Genomic DNA, 13,647 nt, shown 5'->3' on the forward strand with positions numbered 1-13,647 from the left:
ATGTAAGAAGCGCTTACTCTCTTGTTCTTCAGCGTGGCTTCAGCTCTGCATTCGGAGAACCACGACCGCTATGAACGTCTGACTTCGGTGTCGAGCTCAGTTGACTATGATCAGCGAGACAATGTAAGTAATTTTGCTTTTTTTTCTCTAGAAGCAGATTAACAGGAACTATACTGTCACTTGCACTGCATAATTTGATTGTCGTTTCAACACCAACTTGCATTTATATTGCAACTTTAGCAGGAAAACGTCCCACGATGGTTCACAGGAGCCACAAATCAGACAAAAATTGTTATCAAGCCAAAGGAAGAGATATTTGGATGGGTGACTCAACTTGATTCAAGGGTGGGGTTTTTGGAGGAGGGGGTTTATGATGGCGGATTTGAAAGGGAGGGGAGCAGTACTTGATGAAAGAGAACCGTTTACAATATCAGCTAGCATGGGGGCCAGGCAGGGAAGTTGAGTTGTCATCAGTTTGGTGGGAATGGGGTCAAGTTGCAGGAAGTGGGTCTCTTGGACAAGATGAGCTTGGAAAGATCATGAGGGGAGATAGGAGAGAAACTGGAGAAAGATACAAGTTCATGGCTAGGGCAGGGGGGAACCTGGGGGAATCTTTGCTTGGTGGGCAAAGGGAAGGGAAGAATGTGGCAGAGGCAGCTGACTAGATCGTTTCAGTATTAGTGACCAAAGTAGTACATGAGCTCCTCACACTTGTTGGATGTAAGGGTGGCAGGGCATGGGTAGAGGGATTTAAGGAGATGATTGCTGGTGGGGGGAAAAAAGTAGCTAGGAGATGCATTCCAGGATGATCCTGTAATAGTGAGCAATTTTGGCAGAGGGAAGCATGGCCCGAGTCTACTTGATGTAGTCCAACCAGATCTGGCGATGATTGGCTAAACCAGTTGTGCGCCAGATGTGTTCAAGTCTGTGCCTCTTGCACTTAAGGGAGTGAAGGTGTGGGCCATATCATGGGGAATGACCAGGGTGGGAGAGAGTAAGGGTTTTACTGGGGATACGGGTATCAAAAGGCGGAGGTGAGTGTGTGATTGAGCAGATCGATAGCTATAAATATATCGTAGTGAACGGAGGGCTACAAGCTAAAGGCTAGGCAGTTGAGAGCTTGAAAGTGTTGTCGTAAGAGACTTGGGAGTGTTTCTTTTCCAGTGGCAGACGCAGAAGGAAGTCTGGTTGAGGGGAGGATGTGAGTGGTGAGGGCTACAAGGAAATGATGAGAGATGGCCTTGTCTGTGATTGAAATGCCATGTAAGATAGCAAGTTCAAGGGGGTGGCCGTGAATATGGGTAGGAGAGTTTATATGGAGGAAGTGGTTAAGGAGAACAGGAGGGCAGTGAAGTCGGAGGAAAGAGGCCAAGGTGAGTTGAGATGGAGGTTGAAGTCACCGAGAATGAGAAGTCGCTTGGTGCAGAAGTTGAGGGAGGAAAGGAATGAGATATCCTGGTGAGAAATTTTGGGTGGGGGCTAAAGAGCGAGGATTTTAAAGGAGTGACGAGAGGGATTGAACAAAGTGAGGTGTTCAAAGGAGAAGGTGCCAGAGGAGTATGGGGACAAACCAAGGTGAGACTATACAAAATAGCCTGGTAATGGACTACACAAATCTCGTGGTCTGGGAGCTCTTAAACATTATCTTGAAGGAGATGGATACTTGCAGTATTTACAAAAGCTGCTAGCTGTCAGTGTTATTCATAGTCTTATTTTTCCTCAATCTTCTCCCCAGTTCTCCTGAAATCACCTAGCTCTTTTGCTAGGGTACAATTCCTTGAACATCAGCCCGCAAATAGTTTGCCCAGGCAACCATTATTCATATGAGCGTCGACTGAGTGATGGTGGGCTATTCGATTGTGAAGGGATAAGCTTAAAATCGCTCTCATCTTTGCCTGTTGTCCACACAAACCCATTTTATGGCACTTTCTCTCCTCTTGCCATTGCCCACCTGAAACCAGTAATTGTTGGGTAAGTCAGTCATCCGTGTTGAACTAGACCAGTAATGGTCGTCATATTGTAGAGCATGCTTGCTGAACGGGGCCCACCACCTTGTTTTACTATAACAGTGGCTGCCTGATCAGGATGTTGACAGACTTCAGAGTACCCAGATATAAAAATCAGAAAATGCTGAAAATACTCAGGTCAGGCAGCATCTGTGGAGAGAGAGAGAGAGAGTTAACGTTTCAGGTCGATGACCAATTCCAATTCCAATTTAAATGACCTTTTGACAAGATCATCGACCTGAAATGTTAACTTTTGAGTATTTGCAGCATTTTCTGTTTTTATTTCTGATTACCAGCATCAGCAGTATTTTGCTTTTGGTTCAGAGTAGCCAGTCTCTGCCCTGCACTTGTAGCCATGGTCTTAATCTAGCTGATCCAGTTAAACTTCTGGTCATTGGTGTCTTTCCCCCCCCCCCCCCCCCCCCAAAGATGTTGATGGTGGGGGAGTTGGTGATGTTGATCCATTGAAGGTCAAGGGGGAATGGCTGTGCTTACCCTTGTTTGAGATGGTTGTTACATGGCACTTATGTGGGACAAATGTTTCCTGCCTTGATGTTATTAAGATCCTGCTTTAGGCTGGGATGGGCTGCTTCATTACCAGAAGAGTTGTGAATGGAGCTGAACTCTAGCATTGGCAGCGAACAGACCCACTCCTGACCTTATGATGGAGGGAAAATTATTGATAAAATAGCTGAAGATGTTTGGTCCAGGACAGGTCCCTGAGGAACTCTGACAATGTCCTGATTGTCCTTCGACAATTATAACCATTTCTTTGTCAGGTATGACGCCAACTGCTGTAAGGGTTTCCCTTTTGCCCCTATTGACCTTAGTTTTGCTAGGACTCCTTGTTGAGTGCCATAATTGGTCAAATGCTACCTCGATGTCGAAGGCAGCTACTCTCGCCTCTCCTGGAATTCACTTTGTGTATTCGTGTCCGGATCATGATTGTGATGAACTCCGAGCCGTGTTTCTGGCAGAACATAACTGAGCATTGTTGAGCAGGTTATTTTGTGTAGATGTTGTTCGATGGCACTATTGCTGAATCCTTCCATCGCTGTACTGATGATTGAGAGGGGGATAATAGTGCAGTAATTGGCTGGGATCGGACCTTCCTGAATAGGACAAACCGGGGAAATCTTCCACATTGTTGAGTGTCGTAGCTGTACGGGAACAGGTTGGCTAAGCGGGTGGCTAGCTCTGCTGCACAAGCCTTGAGCAGTACAGCCAGGGTATTGTTGGAGCCCATAATCTTGGCTGTGTCCAGTGCACTTAGCCACTTAACATTGTGTGAAGTGAACCGTATTGGTTGGGCACTTATCTATGATGGTGGAGAACTTGGGAGGAGTCTGCGTTGAACCACCTGCTGACCCCTGAGCACATTTGGCTGACAGCACTTGCAAATACTTTGGACTTTGTTTTTTGCACTCTTATTGGGCTCCACCATGGTTGAGGATGGTGATATTCCCCACTTCGCCCAAGGGGGTGCAAGTGTTTTTTTTTTTTTTTAAATTGGGAAGTCGGGAATGAGCGAGGAAGTCGAATAGAGCTTTCAGCTAAGGGAGGGGCAATTGTGAGGCCACTGAAGCAGCGTACAGATTGTCGCGAAATAATCTGATGCCCTTCTGTAAAGGGAAGGATGGAGGGACATATTGGGTGGTGAGGTTGACATTTTCCAAAAGGAACCTCAATGTTTGGCCCATTAGCTTTTTTCTGTTCCAAAAAATGACAATGCAAGACTACCTATTAAGAAGATGTGATGACCTGGTCAAACTAGTGTCAGCTGTTCTTTTTACATCACTAATTCTAAAGCATTAAGTGCAGGTTGCTTTTCAAAGCATAATAGAAGTGTGGTACGGGGTCATTGAACGTATCCATAATATAGCTCAAAGACATGACATCTACCTGATGATGAAGCAAAGTCCAGACCCTTTTTATAGATCCTACCAAGGTCTCAAAGATGTAACAGATCATACTGATCATCAATTACTTTTGCAGGAGTACAAAGATTAGTCTGGTGACTGGTATTATGTACGTTTCCAGCGTTTGTAGAATGCTCTTTAGGGGAAGAGTTGGAATGGAAAAGAGTATTTTTAAAATTTACTTTTAATTTGTATTGCACTATTTCCCAAAATTTTAAATATTTTGGTAGTGAAATTTTATATTTTTTTCCTTTTCTCCCTTTTTCCTCCCCCCCCCCCCCCCCCCCCCCAACCCCACCTAGAATCATAGAATTAGACAATCATAGAATGGTTACAACACAGAAGGAGGCAGTCAAGCCCGTGCCGGCTCTCTGCACGAGCACCTCAGCTAGTCCCACTCCCCCGCCCTTTCCCCGTAGCCCTGCAAAAAAAAATTTCCTTCAGGTAATTATCCAATTCCCTTTTGAAAGCCACGATTGAATCTGCCTCCACCACCTTTTCATGCAGTGCATTCTAGATCATAACCATTCGCTGCTTAAAAAAAGTTTTTCCTCATGTTGCCTTTGGTTCTTCACCTTAAATCTGTGTCCTCTGGTTCTTGACCCTTCTGCCAATGGGAACAGTTTCTCTCTGTCTAGACCCCCTCATGATTTTGAACACCTCTATCAAATCTCCTCTCAACCGTCTCTGCTCCAAGGAGAACAACCCCAACTTCTCCAGTCTATTCACGTAACTGAAGTCCCTCATCCCTGGAACCATTCTTGTAAATCTTTTCTGCACCCTCTCTTAAAGCCTTCACATCCTTCCTAAACTGCGGTGCCCAGAATTGGACATAATACTCCAGTTGAGGCCGAACCAGTGTTTTACAAAGGTTCATCATAACTTCCTTGCTTTTGTACTCTACACCTCTATTTATGATGCCCAGGATCCCGTATGCTTTTTTAACCACTATCTCAACCTGCCCTGCCACCTTCAATGATTTGTGCACATATACCCCCAGATCTCTCTCTTTCTGCACCCCCTTTAGAATTGTACCCTTTAGTTTATATTGCCTCTCCTCATTCTTCCTACCAAACTGTAACACTTTGCACTTTTCTGCATTAAATTTCATCTGCCACGTGTCCCTCCCCCCCCCCCCCCCCCATTCACCAGCCTGTCTATGTTCTCTTGAAGTCTATCACTATCCTCCTTGCTGGTCAATTCTCTGACTAGGATTATGGTTACGTAGACACCAGGCGCCATCACCCAAGCGACTAATATTCATGCAAGAGGTTTGATGTATTTGCAGCCTATCCAAATATTGAGGACATCCCACTCTAGCGATCAGGAGCGGGAACCCTGACCATATTTATTTTTATTTTCCTTTCCTTAACACGGAAAACTGCAGCCCATAATAGCTCAACTACCGCTGCCTGGTTGAACTCCGCTAACTTGGCCCAGACTCGATCAAACACAGGATCTTCCTAGTATATATGGCTCGCAGACTTCACCACTTAGGCCATCGAGATACTGGTGAAATTCTAAATGATGAGAAATAGGCTGTCAGCCAGTATTGGGCGTTATAATTTCCTCCTCCCACATGATTTTATTCCCTCTTTATCCTCTTGACTCCTGAAGGTGGTGGAATACAGTTCCATGGAAACTAGCATGCCTCCAGGTTCTCATCCAAGTGGCCAGCTTCCACACAAGGCCGTAACTGTCGGTAGGATCTTCAACCAGTGTGGGCTACCAAAACTCGGTCAACATTCTCGCACTTCTGCTCTTTCCAGTTGGGGGTACTGGATAACGATGAGGAACAGTGACCCTGACACACTCTGTCCCCCTTCTTAGCTTAGGGACAATAAAGCCACTTTCAGCCACCCTAATAGAACCCTAATTACAACCTTACCCACGTTACAACAGTGACTCCACTTCATTGGCTGTAAAGCGCGTTGAAACGTCCGATGGTCGTGAAAGGCGCTATATAAATGTAAGTCTTTCTTTCTCTCTAACAATTTAGATCAGGGATTGGACCGGCAACCTTAGCAGTCCAAATGGCTCAGTGCCATTTAAGTATGAGCTGCCTTTATTCACAGCCATTGCAGGTGCTCTAGTAAATACATGAGTTCTTTTCTAATCTGTCTTTTTTTAAATGAGTTTAAACAAATGCAGGGTGCTGTTTGCAGAACTGCTTTCTCAACCATACAGTGGTGTGCCTATAGTGCTGGGATTTCTGCTCGTGCTGCTGGATGTTCTGTTTGAAAAATCTGTAAGGCAGTGTTTAAAACATGACCTGACCATCCAAATTAAAGACCACTGTAAAACCACACCCTCATTACAGACTCGGCGCAGACTCCGGCATCAAACGACCAGTGCCATTTTGGATAGCTTGTGATTGCAGTGGGTTAAGATGCTGAAGTCATGTCCCGTTATATTCAAATCTAAAGTTTAATCCTGTACTGTAGGAGTGTCTGTCTAGTGCGCTGCATAGGTGTGTATCATGAAGCCTTGGGTGGTTTATCAAGTTTAAGTGTGTGCTCCCATTAATCTGCACACACTTTAAATTGCTGATAATAGATCTTGGTGTTCTGATTTAGGATTTATCCACCAATGAGATAGCAACATGAAGAACTACCCTTTCCAAATCTCAACCCACAAAATTCAAATGTGACAAACTCATGAGAAAGAAATATAATTGGACTCAGTTGCCTGGGCTTTGTGGGCTGGATTGCTGGGGCTCGAGCAGGGGCATGTTACCCACGATCTGTAGTTTGGACAATCCCCGCTGTTCAATAACCAATTTACAGGAAATACAGGATGTAATTTGCTATTGTAATTAGCAGATTATATCTTCTGTTCTCTCCCTCCTACTGGGATACACAGTCTGTAATTCAAAACTGCCATCAGTCCAACCTCACTGCTTCAGGTTCCAGTGCAGTTTGTTAGAAAGGTTCAAACAGCAGGAAATAACATTAAGTGGATGATGATGGGGTGGGGGAGTGGGGTCGGGTCTGTCTTGCTGTGAACTGAGAGCTTTTTCAATTAATTTTGAACTTCTCAAAACTTCACACTACACGGTAGATGCACATGAAGGAGGCCATTGACCCATCTAAGCTCATCCACCCAAAAAATCTTCACTTCGCCCCGTATCGTACAGTGTCTTTTGAATGAATCTAGGATTTTTGCCTCCCTTATTCTACCCTTTCAAGTGTTGATCTGTTTGTGAAATTGTTTTTCCTGTCATCTTTTCTAAGTTGTCCTTTCATCAGTTTTAGCCTGTGCTCCCTTGTTTAATAGTATTCTGGTTTGCCTTGAAATAGTGCTGTGGATTTACCTTATTTGTACTGTTTAGTATCTTGTTTACTTCCATAAGGTCCTTTCTCCGCAACCTCCTTTTAAGGCGAAGGTGCTCTACAGGCACACTATAGTATGTCTTTAGAATCATAGAATGGTTACAGCACAGAAGGAGGTCATTCGGCCCGTCGATCCCATGCCAGCTCTCTGCAAGAGCACTTCAGCTAGTCCCACTCCCCCGCCATTTCCCAGTAGCTCTGCAAACTTTTCCCTTCAGGTACTTATCCAATTCCCTTTTGAAAGCCACGATTGAGTCTGCCTCCACCACCTTTTCAGGCAGAGCATTCCAGATCCTAACCACTCGCTGTGTAAAAAAGTTTATCCTCATGTCGCCTTTGGTTCTTCCGCCAATCACCTTTAAATTTGTGTCCTTTGGTTATCAACCCTTCCACCAATGGGAACAGTTTCTCTCTGTCTACTCTCTCTGGACCCCTCATGATTTTGAATACCCTTTCAAATCAAATCTCCCCTCAATCTTCTCTGCTCTAAGGAGAACAACCCCAACTTCTCCAGTCTATCCACGTAACTGAAGTCCCTCATCCCTGGAATCATTCTTGTAAATCTTTTCTGCACCCTCTCTAAGGCCTTCACATCCTTCCTAAAGTGCGGTGCCCAGAATTGGACACAATACTCCAGTTGAGGCCGAACCAGTGTTTTGCAAAGGTTCATCATAACTTCCTTGCTATTGTACTCTATGCCTCTATTTATGAAGCCCAATATCCCATATGTTTTTTAACTGCTTTCTCAACCTGCCCTGCCACCTTCAACGATTTGTGCACATATACCCCCAGGTCTCTCTGTTCCTGTACCCACTTTAGAATTGTACCCTTCAGTTTATATTGCCTCTCCTCGTTCTTCCTACCAAAATGTATCACTTTGCACTTTTTGCGTTACATTTCATCTGCCACGTGTCTGCCCATTCCACCAGCCTGCCTATGTCCTCTTGAAGTCTATCACTATCCTCCTCACTTCCAAGTTTTGTCATCTGCAAATTTTGAAATTGTGCCCTGTACACCCTAGTCCTATATCTATCAAGAAAAGTAGTGTTCCTCGTACCAACCCCAGGGAACACCATTGTGTACCTTCCTCCAGTCCGAAAAACAATCGTTCACCACTACTCTCTGTTTCCTGTCACTTAGCCAATTTCGTATCCATGCTGCCACTGTCCCTTTTATTCCATGGGCTTCAACTTTGCTGGCAAGCCTATTATGTGGCACTGTATCAAACCTCTTTCGGAAATCCATGTACACCATGTCAACCGCATTGCCCTCATCAACCCTCTTGTTACCTCATCAAAAAACTCGATCTAGTTAGTTAAATACGATTTGCCTTTGCTGGCTTTCCTTAAAATTAATCCTCACTTGTCCAAGCTTTCTTCTAAACACTATCGTTTGACAGCAGGGATCAGCCTTTTGGCTCTACTCTATACGTTCTCCATAGCCTTTACAATTTCTCATTCTAGTCAGAGAATTGTAGAGTTTTAGCATGGCATCTTCTGACTTGTAGTGAATTGATCTAGTAATTGAACATTCTATTTACTTTGCTGCACAATGATTTGGCCTGTTGGGTGCCAAATTTCTTTCCATTTTACCTTTAGCTGTACCTACGCCATCCACAGTATCCTTATGGCACCCGTTTTAATTTCCAATGTGCAGTATGTTGCAGTTATCTGGATTGACTTGCATCTGCCACTGATGTGACCAGTTGCAAATTTTGTGTAATTCCTTTTGTGGGTCCTTGGCTGCTTCCTCCACCTCTACTGCCCAGTTTCTGAATCCAGGTACTTAATTAAGATTAGGAATGCTAGGGGATCGAGCACCAATCCCTGGGACTCTCTGCTCAGTACTTCTCTTTCCTTGTTTCCTCCCTGTGACATTCCTCTAATACAGTTCCTGCTGCTTTCTTCAACCAATTCCTTATCCAGACTCAGGTTTACCTTTAATTACATTGCTTTTATTTTCAATAGCACCCTTTCATGAGGAACTTCACAACAGGCTTTTTGAAAATCCTTAAATGCACAGAATCTTGCAGTTTTCTACTACCTGCTTTGGATTTACATCCTCTGAAAAGTTAGAGGCTGGTCATACAGGATCTTCCACTTCTAGATCCATGTTGGCTGATGATTTACTAGATTAATCTCATGCAGGTAGTCCTCAAGTTTGGTCTTGATCGATTCCATTATTTGGCTAGGTATTGATCCAAAACTGATGCATCTCGAATCGTTCATGTAAAATGTGTTCCCTTTCTTGGATACGGGGACTATGTTAACTTGTTTCTAATCTAATGCAACCTTCCAACATTATTGCCAGCACTTCAAAGATTTCATCCCTTGTCTTTCTCACCATCAGTCTATGGGGTTTTGTTCCTTTTGAGCCCTTTTAAGCCTGTTGTTGATATCAAAATCCAGAAATTCACAGTAACCTGCCCTGCCTTAACAGCGATAATCCATGCAGCCTTCTCTTGTGCTGTGTAGATGTTGTCTAATTACTACATAAATGCCCTTCATTAGAAGTTTCCTTGGGAACAGCACATAGAAACTAGATAGAGATTAGGTGGGTGTTTGGAGAGCTGCTGAAGGCAAAGGGCATCAGTTTAATGTCTGTATTTTGTGGTACAGCAAACCAGAGATTCAAACTTTCCAATCATCCAATTTGCGATACTATCATAATCCTCTGTAGCACTGTTTTTTCATAGAAAAACAAAAAATAGACTGTTCCCTAGTTGGTTCCTCAACATACTGATCCAGAAAACTGTCTTGTATGCATTCCATGAATTTGTCCTCCACACTATTACTGCAAATTTGGTTTGCCCAGTCTATATGTAGATTAAAGACCCCCATGATTACTGTATTACCCTTGTTACATGCGCCTCTAATTTCCTGATTTATGCTCTGCCCTACATTACAACTACTGTTTGGGGGCCTATAAACAACTCCCACTAACGTTTTTTGCCCCTTGCTGTTTCTTGGCTCCAACCAAACTGATTCTACTTGACTGTTGCAACTAAGATCCTTTCTCTCTACTGTCTTTATCCCATCCTTTATTATCAGGGCTACCCCTCCTCCTTTCCATTTTACCTGTTTCTTTGAAGTATCCTGGAATATTTAGTTCCCAACCTTGGCCACTTGCATCCACGTCTCCATTATGGCTATTAGATCAAACCTGTTCATTTCTATCTGCGCTATTAATCTATTTTGTTGCGCATTCAGATATAATGCCTTTAGCTTTGACATTTCTATTTTTCCCTGATGTCACCTTAGTCACTGACACCTTATTACCTTTGTTACTCTCTGTCCCTTCCTGACCCCCTCTGCTTATTTTTACCCAAAACTCTACTCTGCTCTGGAGCCTTGACATTTCTCTGCTGCTTTCAAATTTACTCTTTCCTGAATCCTCCCACCTCCCTTCATTAGTCTAAAGCCCTGTCTACTGCCCTAGTTACTCGGTTCGTTAGGACACTGGTCCCAGCCCAGTTTAAGTGGAGCCCGTCCCAACGGAACAGCTCTCTCTTTCCCCAGTACTGGTGCCAGTGCTCCATGAACTGAAACCCCTTCCTCCCACACCACTCTGAGCCACACATTTAAACCTCTAATCTGTTTGTCCCTATGCCAATTTGTGCGTGGCTCAGGTAACAATCCAGAGATTATTACCTCTGAGGTTCTGCTTTTCAATTTGGATCCTAGCTCCTCAAACTCCCTCAGTAGAAACTCATTCCTAGTTGGTTCCTACGTGGACAATGACAACTGGATCCTCCCCCTCCCACTCCAAGTTCTCCTCCAACCGCGAGGAGATGTCTTTAACCCTGGCACCGTGCAAGCAATACAACCTTCGGCACTCTCGGTCACGGCTGCAGAGAACAGTAACGATCCCCCAGACTATACTGTCCCATACCACAACTACATTCCCTTTCACTTCCCCCCCCCCCCCCCCACTTGAATGGCCTCCTGCACCATGATGCCATGGTCAGCTTGCTCATCCATCCTGCAGGCTTTTCCCTCATCCACACAGGCAGCAAGAACCTCATACTTGTTGGACAAGGGCGATGGCTGAGGCTCCTCCAGCACTGCACCTGGGGTCCCCTTACCTGCCTGAGTTGCAGTCACACCCTCCTGTCCCTGACCACTAATCAGACCTGTACCACTGCCTAACCTAAGGGGTGTGACTGCCTCCTGGATCAAAGTGTCCAGATAATTCTCCCCATCCCTGATGCCCCACAATGTCTGCACCTCAGACTCCAGCTCAAACTCTGAGCTGAAGTTCCTCCAAGATGCAGGCACTTACTGCAAACGTGGTTGTCCGGGATCACAATGCTCTCCACAAACTCCCACATGCTGCAGTTGCGGCACACCACCTGCACTGCCATCCCTATATGACCTTGATTTATTTAATTAAATGTAATTAAATTTGTAACTATGTAACTTAGTTTACAGTGTAGCTTCCTGACTACATACCTGATCTAGATTAAGTTAAGGGTACTGAAATTAATTATCTACCTGTAACACAAAGCACTACAAGTAGTGTAGGCAAAAAGCAGCAACTCCTTCCCCCCTTCTCCAAATTCCCACTCTTTCCAAATTCCCACATAAAACACTATGTGCACTCCGTTTAACCCCGCTCTGTGCAGACCGTGGGATTAAACTGTGATTTCCTGCACGGTGAACTCCTGGTTTCAATTGTATCGCTGTTGACAGCTGCAGAGCGAAGGCTAGGAGCTTCCCTACAGGGAGAGGGGAAGGTCGAGTTTAGTTCATTAAATTATGTTATATGAGAAAGCCACCAATTGTTTTTAAAAATCATACTGATGTCCCATGGCCGGTGGTCATGCCAGGCACTCGCATTGTAACTAATTCCTTTTATTGTACAGATTTATGATCTAAATAGAATTGCCTGTAATAAAATGATGGGATGTCGCAAGAAATTCATCTTGGCTTGTGGGTTGTTTGGCAAGCAGGTTAATTTCTGCACCTCATTACTGAACCACGGGCAGTTCATTATGAATCTAGGAAGATGTGAATTGCTAGACATCAAAAGACCAAGGTCTGCTTCGTCTTCTACCATCCTGGTAATCACATAATACATGATGGAGTTGTTGACTATTCATAGCAATCAATCTCTTATCAATAAGTCTACAACAGACCCAGACATGAGGAGAGGGAAAACCACAGTGGTGGAGAGCTTTGGGAACCAGAGGTCCAAAGTCAGCTGTTCCTCCCGAGCACGCTGCACTCACCATATGTCATGTCTCAAATTACTGAAGTACTGTATCCCAAAATGTTATTTTCTGAAAGAAATCTATCTAATTTGCATGAATCAATACTGACTGCTTCCACCGTCTCCCTAGGGAGCCTGTTCCATAGATTGACTACATGCTCACTGTGATAATGACCATCTTTTGCTGGAGCGGGGCATCGCATGGCATCGTGTGGTTAGACCTTTCCCACGCCCTTTCGCTGAACATTTGTTTGCCCTGTAAATGCTGGGCGTGCAGCTGATGACCTTGGTGAGCAACGGGGCCAACGGTGTACCTCCTTAACCAATGAGATTAAAGGATTGTGAAAGAAACAGGAATGACGGAGCAGGAAATGGGGTGAATTAGAGTCAAATCAGGTAAAGAACGAGAAATAGAGAGGGAAAGAAAGATTTGATTGAGAGACAGAAAGGAAAAGTGAGGAAAAAAAATGTAAGTTTAAAATTTAAAAAATCTCTTAACAATTTACTGCTGTAGGAATGAGACTCCACAGTTTAAATTGTTCCATTTCTGGGTCAGAGATTGATTGTAATTACAGGAGCATAAATCTCTTCATTAGAAAGGTACAGTACTTACACTGTAAGTACCAGCTAGCTTGATGGCGAGCTACTGTTTTTGCGAGGCTAACTGCAGCAACTTGTGGCAATTCACGGGCTATCTCTTCCCCACCACAATTTGCTGGATGATTTACATATTCATAACGGCGGGTGCCATTAAACTCTCTTATTTTGTCAGCAAATTCTGGGCCATTGTTTCTGCTGATTAGTTTTGAATTTGCTCCCTCCAAGTGCAGGCCTGTCCTCCGGTTCTACTGTTCTGGACAAGGTGAAACAGCTCGTCATGGTCGACTGTGTCTATCTTTCACCGTTAACAAATACTGAATTTTATTGAAATAGATTTTGGAGTATTTTCCTCATTTCATTATTTTTAAGAAAAATGTTGCTGTGGCTCAGTATATCTGAGCATCACTTCGGAATTTAGGGAAGGTGGGTCAAGCTGCCTGAGTTCCTCAACTCAATTATTGGGTTATAGTCCAACAGCTTTATTTGAAATCACCTGGCGAAGGAGCAGCGCTCCGAAAGCTTGTGATTTCAAATCAAGCTGTTGGCCTATAACCTGGTGTTGTGTGACTTCTCACATTT

General features: G+C 44.1%; 1 protein-coding gene across 10 annotated transcripts in view; it reads left to right on the top strand.

The window, feature by feature from the left end:
• LOC147113104 (mechanosensitive cation channel TMEM63B-like) overlaps nucleotides 1–13,647 on the top strand; it is a 241,547-nt gene that overhangs the window by 108,565 nt on the left and 119,335 nt on the right. For 8 of the 10 annotated variants that reach the window (XM_085997977.1, XM_085997968.1, XM_085997973.1 and 5 more), the window contains one exon: nucleotides 33–123. In XM_085997977.1, the coding sequence (XP_085854103.1) occupies nucleotides 33–123 (91 nt within the window). Of the gene's footprint in view, nucleotides 1–32; nucleotides 124–5,791; nucleotides 5,895–12,577; nucleotides 12,758–13,647 lie in introns of those variants that run through there. The other 2 variants (XM_085997974.1, XM_085997976.1) reach the window with 2 other exon arrangements.

The sequence above is a fragment of the Somniosus microcephalus genome, chromosome 9 (genome assembly GCF_052327205.1).
Source record: "Somniosus microcephalus isolate GS21.2 chromosome 9, FLI_Smic_1.0, whole genome shotgun sequence".
NCBI classification, from domain to species: domain Eukaryota; kingdom Metazoa; phylum Chordata; class Chondrichthyes; order Squaliformes; family Somniosidae; genus Somniosus; species Somniosus microcephalus.